Raw genomic sequence first — 24,603 nt, forward strand, 5'->3', positions numbered from 1 at the left:
TTTCAAGTTTTAACTTTAGTCCTCCAGTCGTAAATTTGTGAGGGTTCCATCTTATATAAATTAACCTTGTAATTTGAAACTTGGTTTGTAAACTTAAAGTTCTATCGCATCATTGTATAATTTCAAGTATTTTGTGTCGTGCTTGTACCATCTGTGCCCACCTTCGCGTGGGACTACCGGTATTGTTTCGATCGGGCCGTGGGTTGAGAAAGGATCGCCAAATTAAGCCGTTAAGCTAATGCGCCCGATGTGTTCAAATGACGGCCATTATGCTTAATTAGAGTTTTAATTTGGCGGTTCTGTCACAAGTTCCTGCGCCTGCGCGGCCTTGTCGAGGAGGACGCCGAAGTCGAAGTCCGTGTCGTCCACCTCGCCTCCCTCCACCGTCGCGGCGGCCACGCTGGCGAACTCGGGCTTGGGCTTCCCCGGCTTCTCTTCCCAGTTGAACGGCACGGTGGAGGCCACCGTGGAGTAGGACACGCGGGGCTGGAACCCCGCGTCGTCATCGACCTTGCCGGCGCTCTCCACGCTGTCGAACTGCGCGTATATGGCGGCGGCCCGCGCCGGGCTGGCGGGGGCGCTGGTGAAGTGCTGGAAGAGGTCGAAGGGGTCGGCGTCGGAGGCGCCGGGCGGGAGGTGCTCGAACGGGTTGGGCGACGGGGGCGCGGTCACCGCCGTGGCCAGGAAAGGGTTGCCCGCCGCCACGTCGTGGCCGGAGGCGAACGGGTTCATGATCGCGGGCTTTGGGGTGTAGGCGCCGGCGGATGCGCTGCCGACCAGGAATTCTTGCGGCGGCGGCGTGATGAGCTCCATCGCGACGTTGGCCTCGCCTCTGGAAATGCGCGTCGGGCGAGGAGATTTTGAGAGGGAAGCCACAAAGGAAAGCGGAGCGAGCCGTGGATATGAACGTGGCGGAGACTAATGGAGAGGAGCCAATTGGGTGGGGTTGGTTTCGTTTTTCTAGTCAACTTTTTTTTTCAGAGAGTTTTTTCTAGTCAACTAAACAGAACGAGAGAGAAATTCGGCGGCCAATGGGCCAGCTACTCAGAATGGGCTAACTGCATGTGGGTGTAAAAAGCCCAACTCATATTTTTTTTAAGAAAAAATTACAGAGTCCAGATAGATAGTGTGTCCAGCTTGTTGGTTGAAACTGACATGTCTATACATACATTCAAACGAAAGGATTACAGAACGCCCAAGACAGACTTGCAAAACTCTACCACACCTCTCCAATAGTCCAATGTCCATGCTGAAGACACGTCCATATACACCAAAATTTGCAACACGCTTTGCGTGTACCACAATTCGCACCAACTCACCATCAACCACACGAAATTCCACCAAACAATCCCAGCCATCCAAAAATCCACTATAAAAACTCAAAAGGGTCCGACAAAAATCGAAGATTTTTTTTTAAATTCTCTCTTCGTCAGCCTTCACCTTCTTTAAGCCCAAGCAAAACCTTGCGACCGGAAAAGCCCAGGAACCGAAAGCCTAATCACAAGAAGCTACGCCCGCCAGGTCGCCGCCCCCACCCAAGCCCTCTCCCCACCAACACTCTAATCCAGACTTCCTTCCTAGAGGCAACACCGGCAAGCTGGACACCTGCGGCATGGAGCGGGTGGCGCTGCTCCGCACCTCAGGCCGCCGCCTCCTACACCGCTGCCGCGGGGGCAGGCCCGCCGTCGTCCCCGCAGCCGCCGCCTCGTCCTTGGCGCGCCGGCCGTTGCCGTCCTCATTCCCGGCGCGCGGCTACTCGTCGCTGCCACGCCACGGGCGGTACTGGCCGGCCGCCACGCCACGGCTCGCGCGAAGGCTGTCCGCGCCCGCCGTCTCTACCTCGCCCTCTCCTGTGCCCTATGGTGCGAACATAACTGCTTCTGCTCGACCTTATCAGTAGTGGAAAGGGTAGTGAGGTGTGCTGTTTTACTTGCAATTGCCGAAGCAAGAGGAAGCAATGTATTGTTCATTTGGAATATAGATGTAAAAGTTGCAATTTGATGGCTAGTGTATGCCGGGATTTCCTTTTATGTACCATTTAGGTCTCAGGATTATTTTTTACCATACAAACTGCACATTTGCTATGTTGTTTGGCTCATAGTTTTGACATGAGGCAGCTGAATCTGATAATAAACTACGGAGTACTTGTAAAGGGAGCCGTCATTGAAACTACATACTTCTGTTATTTGAAAAATCAAGGCTATATTATTTTGTCAAGAGTTTGACCTCATTCTTCTGACATAAGCAGATACAGATGATGTGCATGAGTATGCTGCAAAGCTCGGATTTGAAAAGGTCTCTGAACAGATTATAGATGAGTGCAAATCAACTGCTGTTCTTTACAAGCACAAGAAGACGGGTGCTGAAGTGATGTCTGTGTCAAACGACGATGAGAATAAAGTGTTTGGCATTGTTTTCCGAACCCCTCCGTAAGTGAATCTAGTCCTTGTTTTCTTTCTTTTGTTGATGGTACGTTAGTATGCTGTCTTCATTTTGCACAGGATTTGTCCATAAATGAGCTAGGCAGTCCTACACATAGATAAAAGTAAAGAATCATTGCATGTAAGCTTACTGTTGTGTTTTAATGAAGTATCTTTTTATTACCAGGAAAAACTCGACTGGCATACCCCACATCCTTGAACATAGTGTTCTCTGTGGATCAAGAAAATACCCTTTGAAAGAACCATTTGTTGAACTCCTAAAAGGAAGCTTACACACATTCCTGAATGCATTCACATATCCTGATCGGACATGTTATCCAGTTGCATCAACAAACACTAAGGTAATACCTAATGGCCACAAATATGCTTCAGTCATTTGTCCTAGCTAACTCTTTTTTTAACATCGTCATCGCACATTTGATTGCTTTCCAGGATTTCTACAACCTGGTAGATGTATACCTTGATGCTGTCTTTTTCCCTAAATGTGTGGAGGACTTCCAAACATTTCAACAAGAAGGTTGGCACTATGAGCTTGACAACCCTGATGAAGAGATAACGTACAAAGGTTTGGTTATTCCTTAATTCTAACCCTATAGAGAAAGCGCATTTATATGTGAGGTTACTTGTCCTTCAAAAAGTATTTGGATATAATCATTCAATTTGCCACTTTAGGTGTTGTCTTCAATGAGATGAAAGGAGTTTACTCTCAACCCGATAACATAATGGGGCGTGTGTCCCAGCAGGTAAATTAATGGTTCTGTTTCACTTGTTCAATCTCGTTGCCTCTTATTTTACTTTGCGTGATATTGCCCTGAGATCTCCTTGTGGAGGGCCCAACATGATCTGGCCCTTTTTAACAATCTACATTTATTGCTGAGTTTAAACTTTGACCCTATAGATTAGTTCAATGTTTTTGTTAATTTCATCCCTGTGTCATTATTTTCAACCAGATCCGGACTTGTGGATTATCGCTTCCTTCCTTGGGTCCAGGGATGTTGCATTTTCCTGATGTTCATTTTGCTTCTTGTTTCAGCTGGGTTTATTTTAAACTTTAGTACATTAGGGAGCAGTAACTTTATTTTTAGTGTATGCCTCATTGACGGATTCTTTCCTGGTTTATTCGTTTGTGCTAATAGGTCTGGATACCCGCTTTTGCCATTCTTTTGAGATCCCCAAGGCATTTTTTCATAGTCATGATCGTGTTTTACCAGTTGGTAGAAGTAGAATTCTTAACTTTTTGGAACCTTCTGCAGGCACTTTCCCCTGAGAACACGTATGGCGTCGATAGTGGCGGGGACCCAAATGAAATCCCAAAGCTTACTTTTGAAGAATTCAAGGTCTGATCTTAATCTGGATCCAAATTTGGGATTTTCTTTATTGATTACTTTGCATTTGTTATTATACGCTCTGTGCCAGCAATGGTGCTTCATGGTGTCTTTTGAGCTGTTAGCTATTGCTTGGGCCAGCAAGGGCCTTTTACTCTTTTATAATTAGGGGTTTTGATAATTGGTATTTTTTTGCTAAAATTATAAAGATCAAGTGCTAGATCAGGGCACCTGATTTCATTATAGCTCCACCAGAAAAAAATGTTTCTATATTATGGAGTAGCATTAAGCTAATTTTGATTCTTAGTTTGTTGTTGATTTAGTTTTCACTTTTTTTTCGTATGCCTTGTGCCCAGGAGTTCCACAGTAAGTATTATCATCCAAGCAATGCGAGGATCTGGTTCTATGGTGATGATGACCCAAAAGAGCGGCTGCGCGTTCTAAGTGGTAAGTTGCAAATCTAAGAGGCTCATCTTATCACATGGTTGTTTTCCTTGAACCACCTTTTCATGATGTTCCAAGTTTTCCTTTTTCTTACCCTTTTAAAACTTCTGTCCTTTTCCTACCCCTTTCTTCTGTAGAATACCTTGACCAATTTGAAGCCAGCACTGCTCCTAATGAATCAAAGATTTGGCCACAGAGGCTATTCAAAGAACCAGTGAGGGTCATAGAGAAGTTCCCTGCTGGTGAAGAAGGCGATTTAAGAAAGAAATATATGGTGTGCATTAATTGGCTGTTATCAGAGGAGCCACTAGATGTAGAAACTGAGCTTACACTTGGTTTCCTGGATCATCTATTGCTGGGGACTCCTGCTTCACCTCTTAGACGGATTCTTCTTGAAAGTGGTTTAGGAGATGCTATAGTGGGTGGTGGTGTTGAGGATGAGCTCCTTCAACCACAATTTAGTATTGGCCTGAAAGGTGTATCAGAGGATAATATTCAAAAAGTTGAAGAGTTGGTTATGCAAACTTTGAAGAATTTGGCAGAAGAAGGTTTTGCATCAGATGCAGTGGAGGCTTCTATGAACACAATCGAATTTGCTCTCAGAGAGAACAACACAGGATCATTCCCTCGAGGCTTATCACTCATGCTTCGCTCGATTGTACGAATAACTATCTCATGCCTTTCATTTTAAGAACAGGCATATGTTTCAACATATCCATGTAATATCTTCAACTTCACAAAAAATTGCAGGCCAAATGGATATATGATATGGACCCTTTTGAGCCTCTGAAATATGAACAGCCATTGCAGCAATTGAAAGCACGCATTGCACAGGAGGGATCAAAAGCTGTGTTCTCACCACTCATTGAAAAATTTATTTTGAAGAATACACATCGTGTCACAGTTGAAATGCAGGTCAGTAGATGACTTCTCACTTCAGATTCGTGATAGAGTTTTCTTTATGCTTCAGATATACTTTAAATTTAACCTTTAATATGCAGCCTGATCCGGAGAAAGCATCACGTGATGAAGCAGCTGAGAAGGAAATTCTAAAACAAGTGAAAGCTAGCATGACTCAGGAGGATCTTGCAGAGTTGGCACATGCTACAAAGGAGCTAAAGGAAAAACAGGAAACACCAGATCCTCCAGAGGCTCTCAAGGCTGTCCCTAGTTTATCATTGCAAGATATCCCGAAAAAGCCTATTCATATACCAATAGAGGTATTTCCTTGTCTTGCAACTACATATTTGGCCCAATATTCTGGATTTATTTTCTCTCAGTTGGAGCTCTGATGCCTAACGGAAAGCTCCGGCTCCATCAGAGCTTCAGCAAAAGTCGTGAAAGCCTAATGATACGTTTGAATTGTCCCTAGTGAAGCTCTCCAAGTAGTTATGAAATCAGCAGTCTCGCCAACTTAGTGCAATAAGTTGAATGCAAACTTTTTATGAAAAATTTAGTCTTAACCAGAGTTGCATATACTGGACAGAACTTGTTACCGCATCTTGTAACAAGAAAATTTATCTAGGATATGAATCTTCATGGTTCCCCACTTCTCAAAACTTTCACCTTGAAGAGTTAATTTGACTATGTGGTGAAGATGTGAAATTAGGAGTGTCCTGTTCTCAGGTAGGCCAAATTTTCTCATAGTCACAAAGTTCCTGGGTCGACCGGGTCGAGGAACGGGGTCGAGGGTCGAGGGTCGTCATTTTATAAAATTGTGGTACGAAGGGAGTATACATCTATGGAACGATAAATTATTATGTGGGACGCGACCCTAATTCATTGGGGTCGATATCTTCGGGTCGATAAAGACAAAAACTATATATGTGCTACTAATGAAGAAACTAATCTGCACAAGCATATAAGAAACATATAAAAGAGTACATTTAGACCATGCTACATGTACTCAGCTCATTGTCTAACAAAATCCACACCAATCCACTGTCCTTAACCTCCTTATCCCAATTAAATCTGCTAGCAATGGGGTTGCGACCCCTTTCAAACCAGGACACGATCCAACCTTGAATGGGACACTGACCCTCTTCGACCCCGACCCTCGAATCGGAACGACGTTCCCGGGTCGAGGGACGAGGCATTTTTCTAGGAAAAAAAAATTTACCAGCCAAAGTTCTACATATCAAATAGCCTCCTTGTGCATGGTAAGACTAATTGCTTTGCTGGGGAAGGGAAGAGATATCCATCTAGGCAGCTCCTAACTTGTCCCTCAAATTGGTGTGGGCTGAATGCTACTCTATTTACTGGCAAAATGTTTTTCCTCAGAATACGTATCAGATGGTTGATGATGTTTGAGCTACGAATGGTTAAATAGTTAGTACCGCTGCCTTTGTTTTTCCTTATTTGGTCTAAGCATAAAGGAAGGTCCCAGCCCGCACTCGCTTGGGTAACGGTGCCCCTATGTAAGGGTGGGGCACGGGTTCGGGGGTTTGCGTGAGGGGGCTTTTCTTATTCAATGCTTGGTCCCCCCCCCCCTCCGCGCGCTGGTTATTTTTGTTGGTCATATAGAACCTTTCTTCCTTCTATTGTTTTAGTTATACTAGAAAAATGACATGCATTTATGCAGGTTGGAGAGATAAATGGTGTCAAGGTTTTGCAACACGATCTCTTCACCAATGACGTTGTCTACTCTGAAGTTGTATTTGACATGGGTTCAATCAAGAAAGAGCACCTACAGTTGTTACCATTGTTCTGGTGAGCTGGTGGATTGATCTTGCTGTTGATTTATCATGAAGATTTTCTGTATAGTATGTGTGGCATTTGAATTTGAACTAACTATGAGAATGTGTGCCAGCCAATCCTTGCTGGAGATGGGCACAAAAGATATGGACTTTGTGCAACTTAATCAATTAATTGGAAGAAAAACTGGAGGCATATCAGTTTACCCGTTCACATCGTCAGTTAGGGGTAAAGAAGATCCTCTTACTCGCATCATTGTTCGGGGAAAGGCAATGGCACCACGAGTAGAAGATTTGTTTAATCTGGTATGCTTTTGCTAATGTTCTATATAGTTTATAATGGCAAAGGGAATGCCAGGATGCAGAATACATGCTTGTTGCTCAATCTGTTAACTTGCATGATAACTGATCTTGTCATGAAATCGCTGCTCGCATATTGGCATAAGGGAGCTAAACAATTTTCTCTTATTTCAGATGTACACCATTCTTCAAGATGTTCAGTTCACAGAACAACAGAGGTTCAAGCAGTTTGTTTCTCAAAGTAAAGCAAGAATGGAGGTACTAAACTATCATCGTTGTGTTTAAATTGCCATAAACATGCCGTTGATGTGGTCACGTAACGATCTATCCAATACAGAATCGCTTGAGGGGCAGTGGCCATGGCATAGCAGCTGCTAGAATGGATGCTAAGTTAAATGCAGCTGGATGGATCGGTGAACAACTGGGTGGTGTTAGGTAAGATTCTTAGTGGTATATGCATATATGTACAGATTGTCAAGTCAGCTGGCTCCCTCAATGGAATTTATAACTACTGCCTCGTAGGCATATTGCATTACTCTGCAGTAGCCTATTGTAGGTTACCACTATGATATGATTTCTTGGTTTATTCTTCCTTTTTCTTTCTTTTGCGTGAAGGACTTGGCTTTCAGTTCTTTGATAAGCCATTTGTAAGAAAGTAGCCTTAGACCCTCCACAACGTGTGTCCAGAGTGGTGCTTGAAGAGGAGAGAGAGAATTATAGCATCGCTTCTCACATTGCAGCTAGCGATGCCAATTCCAAGCGATGCCTACAAAATCGGGAGCGAAGCAAGAACAAGCTTCGGTGCTCGTTCAGTAAAAAAATATTTAAGCTCACCTGCTGCTCCTTCTACGGGCTCCCGCTCACCTGGATGAGAGCAAAAAGTAGTAATAGTTTATTTCATGTGGACCCATAGATTTATAAAGCACCGATGCCTAAACTTTTGCACACTGCAGCTCTCATAGCACCGATGCCTATTTGGTCACTGTGGAGCCCATATTTTCTTGGCATCGCTACAACACTGCGGAGGGCCTTATGTTTTTTTTTCTTCTCAACATGCTACTGTGTCGAGATATTTATTTATTTGTATGCTGCTATTGGCAGTTATCTTTTGTATCTGCGGGACCTGGAAACTAAGATTGATCAAGACTGGGATAGCATATCATCTTCACTTGAGGAGATGAGAAAATCACTCTTTTCCAAGAATGGTTGCTTGATCAACCTAACAAGTGACTGGAAAAATCTTGAAAAATCAAACCAACATATTGCCAAGTTTCTTGATTCACTACCAAGTAGCCCATCCCTTGGAAGTGATCCATGGCTTTCTCGACTACCGTCTGTTAATGAAGCCATTGTTGTCCCAACTCAGGTAAGGCTATTAGTCTGAATGGCTTACAGCAATAATTGAGAGATTATTCCTCAATGGAATTTGGCACAGTTAATTTTCAATATAATTTTTTCTGTTGTTTTAAGGTAAATTATGTTGGAAAAGCTGGCAACCTTTACCAAAGCGGATACCAGCTCAATGGAAGTGCCTATGTCATCTCAAAGCACATAAGCAATACATGGTTATGGGACCGTGTTCGAGTTAGTGGTGGCGCATATGGAGGTTTTTGTGATTTTGACACCCATTCAGGTACTTCTATTCTGTTTCTTGACCTGTTGTTGACTTGTTTCAACTTTTCCCAAATAACTGCTAAAACAGTAGAAAAGTGTATGCCCCATTGCCCTTTTCTATTTATTGTATTTATTAAGCATCACACTTTATCCAGGGTAAATTATTCACATAATACTAATACTGTTTACTGTTGCAGGAGTGTTCTCTTATTTGTCATATCGGGATCCAAACTTGCTGAAAACACTAGATGTCTATGATGAGACAGCAAAATTCCTTAGAGAGCTAGAAATGGATGATGATGCGCTCGCAAAAGCTATTATTGGAACCATAGGTGATGTTGACGCCTACCAGCTACCTGATGCTAAAGGTTACAGCAGGTATGTAAACCTCTATTTGTGCTGCATACTCTTGTACAGCACAAATCAGCCAATAATTGATGATATGCCTTATTGGTGGTACTGTAAACCCAGCCTTCACTGCAGTAGGTCCAAGCTTGAAAATGTGAATTAAATTAGAAAAAATGAATTTTCTTGGGGGATATGGATCCTGGTATTGGTGCACCCTGGTCTTTGGAAACTTTATGGAAATACGATGAACAAGCTAAAGTTTTTTATTTAATTTGGTTTCATAGCACAAAAATGTGTGGTTTTACTAAACGTGCATGCCACCTTTTTTTTCAGTCTATTGCGATATTTGCTGGGTATCACCGACGAGGAACGCCAGCAAAGACGTGAAGAGATACTATCCACAAGGTAAGCAAGTCCATGATACAGGCATCATAGACATCTTTTTTTTCTGCTTGTCCGATTCTCAAGCGTGATGTTTGCTTCACAATAAACATTGATTGTGTTATTTTTCTGGTGGCAGCCTGAAGGATTTCAAGGAGTTTGCTGATGCAGTCGAAAGCATCAAGGACAATGGGGTGGTTGTTGCTGTAGCATCACCTGATGATGTCGAAGCTGCAAATAAGGAAAAATCTGTATTCCCAGAAGTAAAGAAGTGCCTGTGAGGTCCTTTTGCAGGATTAGTCGTGAGGTTTTTTTTTTTTTGGAAATTTCCAGTTCAGGCCTTCATCAGACACCAATGACTGCCAAACCTGACAATGTATCAATGTAACACATAGAGAGAGCACCATCTCGTCAACCATGGCTGTAACTGAATTCTGGCTTCTCCTTTCCCATGCAATTTTTGGGGGCAATAATTAGTTGAAAGCCAGGAGCGCAGCACATTGGTATATGGTAGATTTCTCACGTTTAGCGATGCTGCGTTTCCCCATGTCAGCTCAGAGCTCAAACAAGTCGGATGTACTTTTGTACACAATTTCAGAGTTTCAGACAGAATAGAAAGAGGAGATGTGATCTGCTCCAATTGTTTATGGTTTTCCATACCCATCACGCAATTTTTGCGTCGAATGGTTAGGAAACTATCACACCGAGTTTGCTATCTGTGATCTCTGTCGTCCCGACCAAGCCAAACAAACAGGAAACATGAATCTGTCCAAGGTACAATTAGCGATTTTCCCAGGTCCCAGCAGAGGAATTACAGCAGTGATGAGTTTGGCTTTCTGCTCTCTCGGTGGTGCTACTAAGCGACGGCCACGGCTCCGGCTTCCCCGGCGAGAAGCTTACCAGCGCCAACCATGGACGCCGCTCGGTTCGCCTCATCAGCAACCGGCGACCCTCGCGGCTGGCGGAACCCTCAGGCGTGAAATTGTGCTGGGATCACCTAGTTGGATAACATGATCAGACTTATATCTGTTGCCAAAGGCTCAAACTTTGGCCCTGTAAACTAGCTGAATCTTGGTCAATTCCAGGCCCGTCGATGGCCACGGGCCAGCTGGGCGACGGCACAGGCCCCCCAAGTAGTTGGGCCAAGGCGCCTCCAATTAGTTGGTCAAGACGTAGCTCGGCAGCACTAATCATCATCAGCGAAATAGAATACGAATCGTCGTCCAATCGCTGTCACTACCTTGCTGCTACCTAGGGGCGGGCTGCGTGCCTGCACGCGTGCATCCTGCATCCGCCGGCCGCGACGGCAACCACAGCGGCCACTGGAAGCCTGCCGGCTACCCGCTGGAAGCTGGCCCCTGGGAGGGCAACAAGCCAACAACAGTGCCCGGCGCCCTGCTGCCCTGGGACACCAGGCTCCACTCCACGGCAGATTTGGTGTTTTCATTTTTCAATCTCTTCTTTTCTTTGTTGATTAGTTATGAAGTATGGTTTAAATTTGATTTACTTTTATTTATTTCTATTAAAAATAGGAATTGCATATATAATTGTATGAAAAAACATATTATTTATATTTGACATATTATTCTTATATATTTTAGGACCCCATTTTGCATTTCGCTCTAGAGCCTCGAATTCCTGGAGACAGGCCTGGTCAATTCCTTGGCTGTCATTGTGAGCCGAGACCAGACCACATGCTTATCGATTGGCATATTGTTCTCCATTTTTTTGATGGATTTATTGTTACCTACAGAACATCATTCAGCTTTCCTTTATACGCATACAGAATTATCTGACATGATATTGGTTTTTTCAACCTTTGCCCGCCGCGGATGAATGCCACATTCTGTCGATTTAACATCAACTTACACGGCTACAGCACCCTCTCCATCACAGCAGCAGAATGAATACTTGCACATACCTCAGAATGATGCGCGGCACAATAGTGTGTGATAGATTGCTAGTTCTCATGTGCTTCCTCATGTTAGCTTTTTAGCTCAGCAGTCAGTAAAAACAACGTAATTCTGACACAATATGCACAAGAGACTATCTAGATTGTGGGCAATAACTAGCTCAGAGACTATCTAGATTGGCAGCAGATCGCAGTCGGATACACAGCAAGTTCCCCTTCTATAATTTGCTGCCGGAGCAATTAGAACAGAACGCATTTAACTTGAAACATCAATGCATCTAATCATGTCTCGACGAGATCTAATCGCATCTGCAGCCCGCAGCGAGGGCGAAGCAGCGCCTCACTTCCTGCTCAGCTGCGCCTGGTGCTGCTGCTTGTGCAGCTGGGCGGACGCGATGGCCAGCATGGACCTCACCTTGGCGACGGCCGCGGTCTTCTCCGGCGGGCAGCTCGCCAGCGCCACCCGCAGCGACCGCACGGCGGCGTCCGGCCGCCCCGCCCCCAGCGCCGCGCACGCCGCACGGTACGCCTCGTCCGCGACCTTCTCGTCATAGCAGGCCGGAGGGGAGGCCGCGGCCCCCTCGCCGGGCGTGGGCTGCGGCTGCGAGGAGGCGGAGGCGGGGTCGGGGTCGAGGAGGGCGCAGGCGCGAGCGTACTCCGTGGAGGCGATGGCCGCGTCGATCTGCGACATGAGCGACTCGGGCGTCGACGGGAAGCTGCGGATCGCGTCGAACGGGCTCCATCCTCGCCGCCCGCCGCCGCCTGACATTGCTGGTGGCTCTGGCTGCCACGATCCGTAGCGTAGGCGATGAGGAAGAGCCGAGGAGACGCGAGGTAGTTGGGCCTTCTGGATCTGGATTTTTTACCAAAGAATGCCATTTAGAGCATTAAATAAAGTCTACTTCCCTCCGTCCCTAAATAACTGTCGTTTTCGCTTCCCAAAAAATAATTTTGATTAATTCTATATAAAAAATATTAATATTTATGATATATAATTAATATCATTAGATAGATTTTTTAATCTAGTTTTTTAACAAATTTATTTAAAGATACAAATGTTGCATGTCTTTTCTACAAATCGAGTCAAACTTGTGGCATGCACACTAATAACGACATTTAAAAAGGGATAGAGAGAGTAATCATAAAACTAATGGCAGAATTCTAGGGCTACTTTACGAGACGATTCTAACGAGGTATATTAATTTATGATTGGTGGATGGTTATTGTTGCGTCAATGTAGTAAATTATAGTTTAGTTAGACTCATTAGATTTGTCGCACTAAATTACACTTATCTGTGAAAAATTTTGTAAATAAATTTTATTTAATACTTCTAAATGACAAGATTCCACGTTCTAGAATTTTGGATCCGAAGAAACAAACATGACCTTGGTCTAGCAAACGAACCGAACCGAACACAACTCACCGCCAAGTGTGGCGCGCCAAGTCCTAAGGCTATTCGCACTCGTCGTACTCTAAATTCATCCTCTAAAAGAAATATACTGTCCTGATCATCAAGATTCTCTACTCTACATTCAGTTTTGCTGCACCCGTTCATCCTCTGTATCCTACACTATACTAACTACCAAGAGATAGGACCCACATGTCAGTTCCTTTTACCTCTCCTACCCGACGCCCTCCCTCACACCTCTCTCTCCCCCCGCGCCCTTCTCCCCTGTTCCGCCCCGCCGCCGGCAGCCCTCTCCTCCCTGGCTCGCCGCCCGTGGTCGGCTCGTCCCTACGCCCCGCCGCAGCTGCCCCACTCCCGCCTCGCCCTCGCCGTGGGTACTGGGTAGCGCGCGCCGCGGCGGGCATGGACGCGGCGGCGGAGATCCAGAAGGTGGCGAGCATGCGCCTGGACAGCGGCGGTCGCGACCGCGAGGCCGGCGGCGGAGGGGCGGAGCCGAGCCGCGCGGGCCGCGACGCGCGACCGCGACGCTGGCGGCGGCGGAGCTCAGGGGCTCGCGGCGGACGGCGACCTCGACCTCCCAGGGGCCAGCTCCTCTCCGGCGACCCTCGCGGGCGGCGGCAGTCTTTCCAGCCGGCGTGCGGGCGGGCGGGCGCGCCGGCCGCGGCGGAGGCTGGCCCCGGCGACGAGCGGTGGCGGAGGCGTACGTAGTGCTCGGTGACCGGTGATGGGCGCGACAGTGGGAGGCAGGCCCCGCGCCATGGTGGCCGGTAGTGCGCGTCCCGTATCGCACTAGATTTGGCGAGTCCGGGACGGTAGCGGGAGCTTTCCCGTCCCCCGCTGCAACATCGTTTTCCTCTAACGTTTACTGAAGGACCTATTCAGTGTCCCGCTGCAGACAGCCTAAGGCTGTCTGCACCGGTATCTGTAAATGGATCTGTAAACAACATAGAGTACAAACATAGAGATTTTTTTGCTGCAGCGGCCACTCCAGATGGCTCTGTATCTTTGCGGACGGGGCGGAAGCACACGATTTCCAGCACGGTATGGGAGGAACGCAATACTCTGTGCGCGGGCCCCCTTCGTCCTTCGCGTCCGTCCCCAACCGCCCAGCTCAGCGCCGCACACCCGCCCGCCACGGCTCGCCCTGCTCCGCCCCGCCTTGTGCTCTAGCGCCGCTCGTCGCCGACGCCCCTGCCTCCCGCCCTGCTCCCCGCCGCACGCCCGCCCGCCACCGCGGCCTCTACTCCGGTCGAGCTCGGCGCGCCACCGCGGGAGGAGGGAGGGCGATCGCCGGGAGCCATCCGCGGCCGGCGCGTGCGCCTGAGCTCGAGCTCCGCCGCCCGTCCGGCGCGCGAGCCGCGCCTCCGCCCCGCATTGCGGCCGCCATGGCCCCCAAGGGAGGGAGCAGGAAGGAGGGAAGAGGAACTCCGCTGCCGCCTCCCCTCGCTCTGCTTTGCGGAGTCGCCTCCGCCGCCCCGCTGCCCACCGCCGCCACGGGCCGGCTTGCCCGCGCGTGCACGGACGCGGCGAGGACGCGCGGCAGGGGGGCCACGGCGAGGCCCTGCGCGGAGGGAAGAGGGAGGTGGAGCTCCGCCGCCGCCTCCCCTCGCCCTGCAACCCCGCAGCGCGCGGATCCAGCCGGCCGGCGGGCTTGAGGACGGAGCTGGAGCCGCCGCACCCCGCCGTCGCGAGGCCTGCTGCGCGCACCCGCCCCCTGCTCCGCCCGCCCGCGGCCCCGCGGGCTGCTCCGGCCGCGCGTGCTCCGCGGGAGCTCCTTCCTCCCGCTGCGGCTGGAGCATGGAGCTGTTGCCGCCGCCCGCGCGAGGCTCCGCGCCGCGCGCTTGAGGGACGCCGAGGGCCATGGCCGCCGCGGCGCCGGGCCACCGAGCTCGATGGATGGAGGAGAGAGGGGGGGTTGGACGCCGCGGCAGGGGAGCGCCGAGGTCGAGTGCCGCCGGGATTGGCCACGGACTGCCGGAGCGTGGGATGGCCGGAGCTCCGGGGAGGGCTGCGCCGGCGAGGGAGGCCGGAGGAGGGCCGCCACCTGGGGCAGAGGGAGAGGGGCTCGCACAGGCCCACCGCCGTCACCACCATGGTCCCACGCAGGCCTCCGCCTGGATTCGACGAGGGAGAGAGGGTGGAGGAGCCGCCGCCCCAGATCCGGCCGAGCTCGACGCTGCCGACGGCGAGGCCGGCGGAGCTCGCGGCGGAGGGAGGAGTTTAGGAGTGCCGGTGAGGGAGAAGAAGGGGGCGGCGTGTTGAGGGAGGAGGGAGGGGCCTGCGGGGAAGAAGCTGGGGGCGGCGTGAGATGGAGGTGGCGTCGGTGGTGGGGTCGTGGGGTATAAAAAATTCTGATATGCGGATCTCGCGGATGGTAGTTGATATAGAGGAGATATAGAGAATGAATGAGCGCGGAGAAACTTGATGACCAAAACAGAATATTCCTTTTAGAGAGTGAATTTAAAGTACCACGAGTGCGGATAGCCTAAGAGGTCTGAGCCCGATTCGTGCGTATCGCTGCCGTGCTCCACACGTGTTGGAGCACTGTCGAAATCGCACCACACAACGTGCATCAGGGGCTTATGGGAGCTTATTCAGGGGGAGCTCGAGATCACAAATGGGCACCGCATGAACTCATGATCACAAAAACATCGACCAGGTTCAAGAGTAAAGTTGGAAGATAACTCGTATATGAATCAAGTTCACTACCAATTCCAACTGTACTTCAACATCATCCCTGAAAAACTTTTGCTTCCGAGTCAACTAAGCTAAGTTTTACATCGTATATGCCAGGTCATAAAGGAGAAGAAAAACAAGGCAGTATAGTGAAGAAAAAGGAAAAAAATGTATGGCTGTGTCGAAGTTGCATTTGCATCAGCACGAATCTCAATTGAGCTGCTGGGAGACTGTTAGCTCATGCACTGATGACACCAGACATCCATGGCACGACAACAGGAGCGGTGGGATGAGCATCTCTGTAAGACTCTGAATACTTGTCTTTGAAGTTCAGTTTAGGGTGGTTGGCCTGCAACGGGTAGCATAAACCATCGTGAGCGAGATATATTTGCCAGGGAAAAATAAATGACCTTTTTCAAGCGCTCACACATGACAAATTCAATAAACTGTGGGCAGATGTTTGAACAGCTATTTGTCCTGTAGGGCAAAAAAGTCCTGACATGAAAGGAACCTTACACTTTCTCGTACTGTGATACGGCCAATCGATCCTAAAACAGAGTTATGCATGATAAAGCATAACAGAACCATTTATTTACATCTAATATAATAAGAGGAAAATTGATTGTTACCTTGACTAATGATCATTACAAAGAATACGTAAAATAAAGCAAGCAGCCAAGCACAGCTAAATGGTTCATCAATCATCATAAAGCTATGTAAAACAATATGCGACTAAATTGACTGTGCATCATCCTAGCTTTATGAGTGCACAAGCTTCAATGAGTTGCAAGCTTGTGGAAAAATCAGATTACTCCAGGAAGAAGTCTATATCACCCCCTCAACTTTTGGGGATGGACTACATAACCCCCCCAACCTATGAAACGGTCTATATCACCTCCTGAACTTTCCAAAACCGATCAAATTATCTCCTAAATCAGTTTTAAAAAATCATAGTAAATCACAGAAAAATCATAAAATGAAAAATCCAATTGTGTTGGACTCCAAATGAGTAGAGCTACACAGTGAACATATAATATGGTATGCTTCAGTACATTTTTTTACAGCTATGAAGAAAAGCATAGATCTAAAGCTACAGCAAAAAAATACTAAAGCATATCATATTATATGTTCACTGTGTAGATCTACTCATTTGGAGTCTAACACAATTGGATTTTCCATTTTATGATTTTTTTGTGATTTACTATGATTTTTCAAAACTGCTTTAGGGGGTAATTTGACCGGTTTTGAAAAGTTCAGAGGGTGATATAGACCGTTTTATAGGTTGGGGGGTTATGTAGTCCACACCCCATAGTTGAGGGGGTGATATAGACTTTTTCCGATTACTCCACAATCAAAGCCGAAAACAGGAGTAGTAACTACATGTTACATGTTCTGCACCACGTTTTGTTTTGCTTCTGCTACTTGAGTCACTTGCAACTAGTTAGCAAACTACAGCGCTCTTCAGCTTGGGAAGGAATACAAAAGTATCTCCTTAATTCCATGCAGTCAATAGTCCAATTTAAAATATGACTTGAACTAATTAGCTTGTCCTACAGAGGGAATAACAACTAAGATGTGTGATATACACAAGATGCATAAAACACAGGAAGAACCAGATAATGCTAATAGCCCCCTAGACCCCTACAGCTAAAAATGGTAAGATGAAAAGATCAAAGGGCTGCAATAATAATTGCAAAAATACAGATCAAGCAAACATGATACCTGTTTCAACCAGCACTCCTGATGTTTATGTTCATATTTGTCTGGCGAGTAGCATCCAAATTCTGATGGGCAATAAACCCATATATTGCACTTCAATTCCCCTGGCTTTGCAATCTTAGCTTGATCGAGACAAGCTTGACAACAATCAGCAGCAGATTCTTTGTGGTGTGTTAAGCCCCATCTAACAGCAGCACCATCGTAATCAGTATGTAGCTCAGCATTACATTGTGGAGACAAAGGTGGACCTGCTATTATCTCTTCTTCTGCAACAATAGAGAATATCGGGAATCATAATTCAAATCCTTCTTTGGGCAATTCAAAACTCAATAAGTAAAGAACACAACAGGGTCCAACTTTACACCTTGCTCTAAACATGATAAGTTAATTTGCACTCATCGCATGGCAATGTAAGGAACTAACCTTCTGGTTCATTTTCAGGTTTGTCATCATGCAAAGTATGCGTGACTTCCTCTGGTATCCAAAGGCCAATATCCTCCATAAGCATATGCCAGTTGAACTCCAGGGCTCGTTTTAACATTCCTATAGGGAAAGATCAAATTCAAATTTTACAGTTGAGAAAGAAAAGTATGTAACCAAATTATTAGACAGCAGCGATCACATACTAGTTTCCTCACTGGATAGGTCCAAATTTGTCTGATTTTGAGTAGATGCACTTTTGAGGTCTTTTAACTTCTCAGCATGCCATGATTCAACAGCTTCTGTCATATATATTGAGTAAAAGAGATATAAATACGTGAATCATCTGTAGATTACTAGAAGATTTGTTTTACTCACAAACTTGCATGCTGCAAAAGTAAAGAGCAAGCAGGCATAGCACAAAGCCAAGAAGAAAAAAAAAGAGGGTCACTTTTAGCAATAATTTTGAAAGTAACATAGAACATAGTAGAAACAGTTTTTTCAGCTATCTACTGAATGCGTCAACAGCGTGCTTAAAAATGGACCCTTAGCTCAAATGGATGCCAAGTGAGCAATGAAGAACAGGATAAGATACGCATTTAAGGCTAAGTTCGTGTAGTATAGAAAATTCCCTATCTCTAGAACATAAAATGGTAGTACTAAGCAGAATACCTCTTTGCTGTGCAAGGCTGCCATTATCCCCCAAGTCCTGCAGCCGCTGTACAATATCATACGAGATCTTCTGCTTCAGCTCCAGTGGCAGCTCCTTCCGCCGCTTCTCCTCTCGTGTGAAAACCTTCTGCAGCCTCTTCACCTTTGGCATCCAAAATTTCAGTGGATTAGATTGCAGTACTGAGAATTGGTCAACCAAAAATTTATCAAATATACAAGGATTGTTCACTACTAGTACCGCTCGCACGAGCTCGACAGGCTCCGCCTCGTGGCGGATTCGGATCGACTCCTCCACCCTTTTAATCTGCTCCTCCGTGTACTGCACCACGTCGGCTGAAGTTAAGATCAAAATAATATTCAATCAGATCAGAGGAGAAAAAAAAACCAAAGATGCAAGCATGGCGATGGATTCCACTCACGGTTGGGAGGGGTTGGAGCGAAGGAGGCGGGGGCGGTGAGGGAGCGGAGCACGAGCAGCGCGGCGACGAGGTTGCCGAGGCAGACTGCCACGGTGACGCGACGGTAGGAGCACCACCCTGCGGTCGACCGGCCCCCGAACGACACCGCCCGCGCTATGCCCCTCGCCATGGCGCTGCCGCCGCCATCCCTACCGACGCAGCATTGCTCTGCCTCGATCTCGCACGAGCGCCGCACCGCGCGACCGACACCAATGACCAATACGCTCGATCGACGCCGACGCGGCGATGCAAGGAACTTCTGGAATCAGGCCGCGGCACCGGATTTTGCTGCTCCTCTTGCCGCAGGGGGAATGGGGGAAATTCGGGGCCGGCGGTAAAAGCAAGTAGGAATACGAAGCAATCCCTTCCCCTTCTTGCTGGACTTTCGGCTAGCAGTCGCAAAAAAAAAAAAATACTTTCGGCTAGCATGTTGGGCCCATTTGTCAGGTTATTTGTGAGGAGGTTTTCGTTTTTTTGGTTGGCTGTGGCGTATAGTTGGTGCTAATTTATTATAAAAAAATATTGTTGACTGTTGTTAGTTGGTTAGTTGACAAATCAGCTGAACAGAGTGTTTGTCATCCAGGTGTTTGTGAATCGTCGGTGAGAACGAGACAGAAGCGATACAGGGACGGGAGTGTGGGACTAGTACACTGGATTTATTAGTTAGTGAGGGCTAAGTTGAATGCGATCATTAGCAACTGTGATTATAGCACATATATAATCAACTAAGCTCTCGTTTAGATGCATGTGTAAACTTTTTGAAAGGGATTTTTTTTTACATTTGAAGTATTAAACATAAACTAATCACATAATTAATTGCAGAACTCGTCTATAAACTACGAGACGAATTTATTAAAACCAATTAGTGTCATTAGCATATGTTTACTGTAGCAGTTACTGTATCAATTTAGTATCTAATCATGATCTAATTAGACTCATTAGATTCGTCTCATAATTTACAAGCAAACTATGCAATTAGTTTTTAATTCCGTCTAGGTTTAATACTCCATGCATCTAAAATTCTCATTCGATGTGATACATCTAAAATTCTCATTCGATGTGATAGTTTTGAAATTTTGAATTTTGCATCTAAACAAAAGGTAATTTGTGAGGTTCAGATTCTCTATTGCAAATTGCTGCATTGTTTAATGTTGGAAGCTTCAGATAACTTGTCTCGAAGGTAATATAATTTCGTATACAGGGTTGTCATTCCTTTACAGTCATACAGAACAGAATTAATTGAGCATACAGCCAACAGCAACAACCAACCCGACCTCTGTCATTTGTTGAGTGATTGGGGGAACAGCTGGTCAATCACTCGCGCAAAAGTGTGAATCAAGCAAAGGTTCGTGCACGGCCGGCGAGATATGCCTTTCGGAAGCCCTCCCGACCAACAAACTCAAATCAAAACTGTCAGACCTACTTGCAACCACCCGGGCGCCCGATGACATCGTACCTAGGGATGTAAAGGATCTTGAATTTTAGCCTAAATATTTTTTAAAAAAAACAGGACACTAAAACGGTGAAGCTCTAATCTTATTCAATTTTGAGCTAAAAATATTAAGAGCTAAATTGGATTGTGAAGAGAGCATTAGAATAACACACAAATTTAACGTCAAAACAGGACAATTTCAAATGAGATTAATTATACGTGAATATGCCATTTTGCATGAGTTTAGATTGGACCAATTAGTCCACAAAATGCAGGATCTCGCCAGCCGACTATCAATTGTTCTTCTTCCGCCTTCCATTAACACTGTGTTAATATTTCCGGGCCATCCTCGGTAATCAGTATCGTGTGTTCGAATTGTGCTGACAAGCTGCCGTCTTCCGTCACAGCTGTCCAGTCATCGGACCACATGACAGGATTTATGCTCCCCAAGGTTAGCATGGGCTCTGTTGACATGAAGTGAGTTAGCTTCATATGCTTTATCCTGTTGCTTAAATATAAGTTAAAACTAAGAGTTCTGTTCCACCTTTATATGCTTTCTAGCATCAAAACAACTAGATGCAAGTAATGCCATGAATATGCTCAAGAGTAAAAAAGGAAAAAGAAGAAATGGTAGTATACTTATGTGCAGAAAGAGCGCAGTGACCAAATGCAGTGATCTATGATCATGCCTGAAAGAAATGCAACTGACATACCTGTTTTTTTCTAAAACATGTTAGCTCTAGGTTCGATGGTAGAATACAAAATATTAATCACGAGTCGATGGAACCAGGGCAATGATTTTAGTTACAGGTGAAACAAGGGCAAATTGTGGAAACATGTACCTATAGTAAATGTTTGATTCAACATCATACGACCCCATTCATTGTTTCCTGCAAATTCCAAAGTCATTAGTCCACAACTCTGATATGATAGCGCAACATAAAAGCAATGCAACTAGAAGCTCAAGATTGTTGAGACACAAGACAGCATTTAAAAGATGTTTGTTAAAGTGGGAAACTCACTGAAATGAGGCACAACAGGCTCAGCATGAAACACTTTTCCTACCCCATGGCCAACAAAGTGTCGAACAACACCAAACTTGAATTTATCTGCATGATCCCTTCAAAGATTGAGTGTCGTAAGTACACTAGTTGTCAGTTTGAAATCATGATTAAAAAACAACCTGCTGATGAATCAATGACTAGAAGTCTACACAAGGAATACGAGTTTATTTTGATTATCAGGACTGTTAAAGAAAAACTACACTCCAATATCAAATATCATACAGTCTGCAACAAGAAGTGTACTGGAATCAATTACTCAGAAATTGGTACATTAAATACAATAATAAAGCTTATGACAATACAGTTAACAGATAGTTTGTATATGGTTTTTTTATCATAATATAATAAAAATGCTCCGTGCATCTGTTAAAGAGCATTGGATTATAGAAATAAACAAGCATTCCCGTGTTCATTTGAATTTCATCACTAGCCCAACTTGCTTAGGACTAAAAGGTTTTGTTGCTGCTGATGCTGTTCATTATTATACAATTCAAGTCAGGTTCTGTGATAGATGTGCCATAACCAAAAAGTGATGATTTATAGATTTTCGTTGCAGGAAGTTTCCAAAAATTATTCAGAGTTTAACAAAAAATTCAAAAATAAGCACTGTGAAAAAAAAATAGAGATGGAAAAGATACAAGCACATATGTAAATACAGTGATACAGCTTCTCATTTACATACTGTATGGTTCTGCCAATTCGTTTGATCTCCACCCCAGGGGCACAGATTGATATAGCCTTGTCAAGGCATTCTTTTGTCACCTGGACAAAAGGTTACATAAAACTCTGAATCAATCATCATAATAGTAAATAAATTTCTCTTGTATAAGAGAAACTTCTGCGAGAATATTGCCTTGTAACCAAGGAACTGTACAATGAATTAAGGAAAACCAAAGGACCTTGGTCTAACATTCTATCGTCAATTGGACCTTTTAAATACATGACATAAATTCAACTTTTACCAAATCCTGTCGTACTTGATTACTTAAAACTGACCACCAGTTGAGATCACCTGAACTAATTTCTTAGCTTCGTCATCAACATCACCACAGAGGAACGTAGCGGATGTATCACCATGGTAACCCTGGAATAGAATATACAAGTATTATACAATTGCAATGGAACATTTCAGAAATGGACATTAGCATAACTGCGCATGCATTAGAAAATCAAAATTGCAGCGATCCATATCAATAATAGATTGGAACCCAAAAAATAAAAAGTTTCTACCCTATGTGTAGATTTTGTCTACTGTGAAAACAGAAGGATGTGCATGACCATGCAAGGAATCAGACGATATCTCTTGAGAAAATCATTACAAACGTTGTAAAGCACTGATGACTAAGCAAAAAACATGTCAGCTGGTATAGATAAGTTTTGAGCGACTTACATTGAGGTAGACAGTAACATCAATATTGATGATATCGCCATCCTGCCACAAAGAAGATTAAGTGTAACTGTTTTCTATGTGCTCAAACTTTGTTACCTATGGATTTTGGATAGCTTACCTCAAGTGGACGAGAATCTGGTATCCCATGGCAGATGCATTCATTCACTGAAGTGCAGACACTCTTTGGGTATCCGCAGTAACCAAGAGGTGAAGGATACGCTCCATTATCGACTATCATTTGGTGCACTGCTTTATCAATCTCATCAGTGGTTATGCCTGGCTGTCAATAAGATAAGATCATTCTCTTGCGCTTAAATCTTAGACACCCATCATTTTGAAAGCAAACCAACTGTCTTGCTTCCTTATATGCTACCTATTTCTATATTCCAGATTTAGACCACACCAAGAAACAGACGTTGAGACAAGAGTTATTGCCCATATCAGAGAAAATGATACTGATAATGAAGGAACCTATCCTTGAGAAAATAAGTTATAGGTATCTAGCATGTAGATTCAGTTATGGCATGTGCTTTGAAATTTCTGAAAGCAATGAGGTTTATCTAGTACAATAATGGTTTTCTGACTGAAACGAACAATCAAGCTTTTGTAGCAACACGATTACCTTTACAAGAGTTCCAGCAAACTTTAAAACCTGCGCAGCAAGCTTTCCAGAAGCTCTCATGCACTCAATCCCTTTCTCATCATGTATTTCAGGTCCATTAGTCACGCCAGGTCTCTGACGAGAATTGACATACGGAGGCAATTGTATATGATTGGGAACACTTAGGCGTGGAGATACTTTCCCAGGACGTAAGCGTCTAGGGTTGTTTTCTGGTGCGTCATCCTGACTCCTGAGAAATTTTTGTCACAGTAAGTGCATCTAATTGTGGATCCGCATGTGGAATTCCCCGATAAATGATACTTGCCGACAGTACTATGCAATGCAGGCCATAATACCTGCTATATTCCTAAAAAATGCAGGCCATAATGTACACCAAAATCTTTACAATAATAACTTGTATAATTATATAAGCATAGCAAAGTTAGGCAGAAGATTTAAGACATGGTCCACATCCCACAAGGTAAGTAGTTCTTTGAAATTTCATACCAAACTAATCTCAATCACTTCAAGTACTGTGTATCTAATTCTACTGCAACTGACCAACTGTGTAATCATTAAATCACTCCTTAGCCCCTTTTTGCCCATGTAAATTGAAAACAACACAACAATATCGTAGACTAAACAGTCAGTCACATTGGATTACCAAAAGATGACATCTCCTTTTCTTAATTCTTAATATCATGACTTGGTCGCCTGTTCAACCTTCAGTAGCAAAATAAGTCCATAAACCATAATTTATGTACTGCGAAATGCGAACGGCAAGTAAAGCTAGGAGAAAAATTATGATCCCGTATACCCAGAAGGACCTTTCAGAGCAGCTCAGCTGCTCAGATGCTGTACTAGTTATCCAACAAACCGGGAGCAGGAAAGATGACGCTTGTGAGGGGGAATGAAAGCTCACCTCCTGTTGAAGAGGATATCCACCAAGTTGCATAGCGTCCTCGTCGCCTGATACGCCATCCGCCTGCTTCCTGCAAGAAGGGGAGAGAGCCAGCTCAGCGAGAACCGCTGCCCTGGGCCAACGCGCTGAAACACGGGTGCAGACACGGAGTGGCAGCGCGGGAGGTGGCAGGTACCTGGGGCAGCGGAGCGGAGGATTAGCGGCCTGGAGGAGAGCAAGAGGCGGTCGCCGAGGAAGGAGGAGAGGAGGCGCGGCGGCGGCGGTCTGGCCATGGGGACGGGGGAGACGAGCGGAACCACCGCGAGAGTTGTAGGTGTGTGGCCTGCGGGCGTGCGGCTTGTGTGGTTTGGCCTCAACTTGGGAAGGCGAGGTGCTCCTGGCG

The 24,603-nt window shown here is 45.6% G+C and overlaps 5 protein-coding genes across 6 annotated transcripts; 1 reads left to right on the forward strand and 4 right to left on the reverse strand.

The window, feature by feature from the left end:
• The first annotated feature begins 1,458 nt into the window (after nucleotides 1-1,458).
• LOC120653834 (presequence protease 1, chloroplastic/mitochondrial-like) lies at nucleotides 1,459-10,186 on the forward strand. Its single transcript, XM_039931512.1, has 19 exons — nucleotides 1,459-1,862; nucleotides 2,249-2,429; nucleotides 2,608-2,782; nucleotides 2,874-3,006; nucleotides 3,114-3,184; nucleotides 3,695-3,778; nucleotides 4,123-4,213; nucleotides 4,348-4,868; nucleotides 4,961-5,125; nucleotides 5,212-5,430; nucleotides 6,792-6,919; nucleotides 7,020-7,209; nucleotides 7,378-7,461; nucleotides 7,541-7,638; nucleotides 8,305-8,569; nucleotides 8,674-8,836; nucleotides 9,015-9,195; nucleotides 9,499-9,570; nucleotides 9,686-10,186. Exons 1-19 carry the CDS (start codon nucleotides 1,613-1,615, stop codon nucleotides 9,825-9,827), a joined length of 3,213 nt encoding a protein of 1,070 aa, XP_039787446.1. The 5' UTR covers nucleotides 1,459-1,612; the 3' UTR covers nucleotides 9,828-10,186.
• A 1,288-nt stretch (nucleotides 10,187-11,474) lies between these two features.
• Nucleotides 11,475-12,356, reverse strand: LOC120653835. Its single transcript, XM_039931513.1, has one exon. The coding sequence runs from the start codon at nucleotides 12,225-12,227 to the stop codon at nucleotides 11,799-11,801; it is 429 nt and encodes a 142-aa protein (XP_039787447.1). The 5' UTR covers nucleotides 12,228-12,356; the 3' UTR covers nucleotides 11,475-11,798.
• A 1,677-nt stretch (nucleotides 12,357-14,033) lies between these two features.
• On the reverse strand, nucleotides 14,034-14,729 carry LOC120653748 (translation initiation factor IF-2-like). Its single transcript, XM_039931426.1, has one exon. The coding sequence runs from the start codon at nucleotides 14,727-14,729 to the stop codon at nucleotides 14,034-14,036; it is 696 nt and encodes a 231-aa protein (XP_039787360.1).
• A 798-nt stretch (nucleotides 14,730-15,527) lies between these two features.
• On the reverse strand, nucleotides 15,528-19,181 carry LOC120653838. 2 transcript variants are annotated; one of them, XM_039931517.1, is made up of 7 exons: nucleotides 18,774-19,181; nucleotides 18,593-18,687; nucleotides 18,355-18,496; nucleotides 17,889-17,981; nucleotides 17,686-17,805; nucleotides 17,266-17,528; nucleotides 15,528-15,892 (listed from the first exon to the last, which is right to left on the reverse strand). In XM_039931517.1, exons 1-7 carry the CDS (start codon nucleotides 18,940-18,942, stop codon nucleotides 15,782-15,784), a joined length of 993 nt encoding a protein of 330 aa, XP_039787451.1. In that variant the 5' UTR covers nucleotides 18,943-19,181; the 3' UTR covers nucleotides 15,528-15,781. The 2 variants fall into 2 exon arrangements, with proteins under 2 accessions (XP_039787451.1, XP_039787450.1); XM_039931516.1 differs by having other exon boundaries at nucleotides 17,889-17,984; nucleotides 18,774-19,178.
• A 1,210-nt stretch (nucleotides 19,182-20,391) lies between these two features.
• Nucleotides 20,392-24,576, reverse strand: LOC120653837 (methionine aminopeptidase 1D, chloroplastic/mitochondrial-like). The gene is made up of 10 exons (XM_039931515.1): nucleotides 24,397-24,576; nucleotides 24,222-24,291; nucleotides 23,321-23,549; nucleotides 22,817-22,978; nucleotides 22,699-22,740; nucleotides 22,321-22,392; nucleotides 21,991-22,070; nucleotides 21,267-21,364; nucleotides 21,087-21,134; nucleotides 20,392-20,708 (listed from the first exon to the last, which is right to left on the reverse strand). The coding sequence occupies exons 1-10, from the start codon at nucleotides 24,491-24,493 to the stop codon at nucleotides 20,563-20,565; spliced, it is 1,044 nt and encodes a 347-aa protein (XP_039787449.1). The 5' UTR covers nucleotides 24,494-24,576; the 3' UTR covers nucleotides 20,392-20,562.
• Between the last annotated feature and the right edge of the window lie 27 nt (nucleotides 24,577-24,603).

The sequence above is a fragment of the Panicum virgatum genome, chromosome 1N (genome assembly GCF_016808335.1).
Source record: "Panicum virgatum strain AP13 chromosome 1N, P.virgatum_v5, whole genome shotgun sequence".
Lineage (NCBI taxonomy): Eukaryota > Viridiplantae > Streptophyta > Magnoliopsida > Poales > Poaceae > Panicum > Panicum virgatum.

Coding starts and splice junctions, on each gene's coding strand:
- LOC120653834 (XM_039931512.1), top strand. CDS start 1,613: ATGGAGCGGGTGGCGCTGCTCCGCACCTCAGGCCGCCGCCTCCTACAC. Junction 6,920..7,019: donor CAGTTGTTACCATTGTTCTG/GTGAGCTGGTGG, acceptor AATGTGTGCCAG/CCAATCCTTGCTGGAGATGG. Junction 7,462..7,540: donor AAAGTAAAGCAAGAATGGAG/GTACTAAACTAT, acceptor TATCCAATACAG/AATCGCTTGAGGGGCAGTGG.
- LOC120653835 (XM_039931513.1), bottom strand. CDS start 12,227: ATGTCAGGCGGCGGCGGGCGGCGAGGATGGAGCCCGTTCGACGCGATC.
- LOC120653748 (XM_039931426.1), bottom strand. CDS start 14,729: ATGGCCCTCGGCGTCCCTCAAGCGCGCGGCGCGGAGCCTCGCGCGGGC.
- LOC120653838 (XM_039931516.1), bottom strand. CDS start 18,942: ATGGCGAGGGGCATAGCGCGGGCGGTGTCGTTCGGGGGCCGGTCGACC. Junction 17,529..17,685: donor ACCTGAAAATGAACCAGAAG/GTTAGTTCCTTA, acceptor CTATTGTTGCAG/AAGAAGAGATAATAGCAGGT. Junction 15,893..17,265: donor AGGAGTGCTGGTTGAAACAG/GTATCATGTTTG, acceptor TACCCGTTGCAG/GCCAACCACCCTAAACTGAA.
- LOC120653837 (XM_039931515.1), bottom strand. CDS start 24,493: ATGGCCAGACCGCCGCCGCCGCGCCTCCTCTCCTCCTTCCTCGGCGAC. Junction 23,550..24,221: donor GATATCCTCTTCAACAGGAG/GTGAGCTTTCAT, acceptor AAAATTTCTCAG/GAGTCAGGATGACGCACCAG. Junction 20,709..21,086: donor GAATCAAACATTTACTATAG/GTACATGTTTCC, acceptor TCATGTCAACAG/AGCCCATGCTAACCTTGGGG.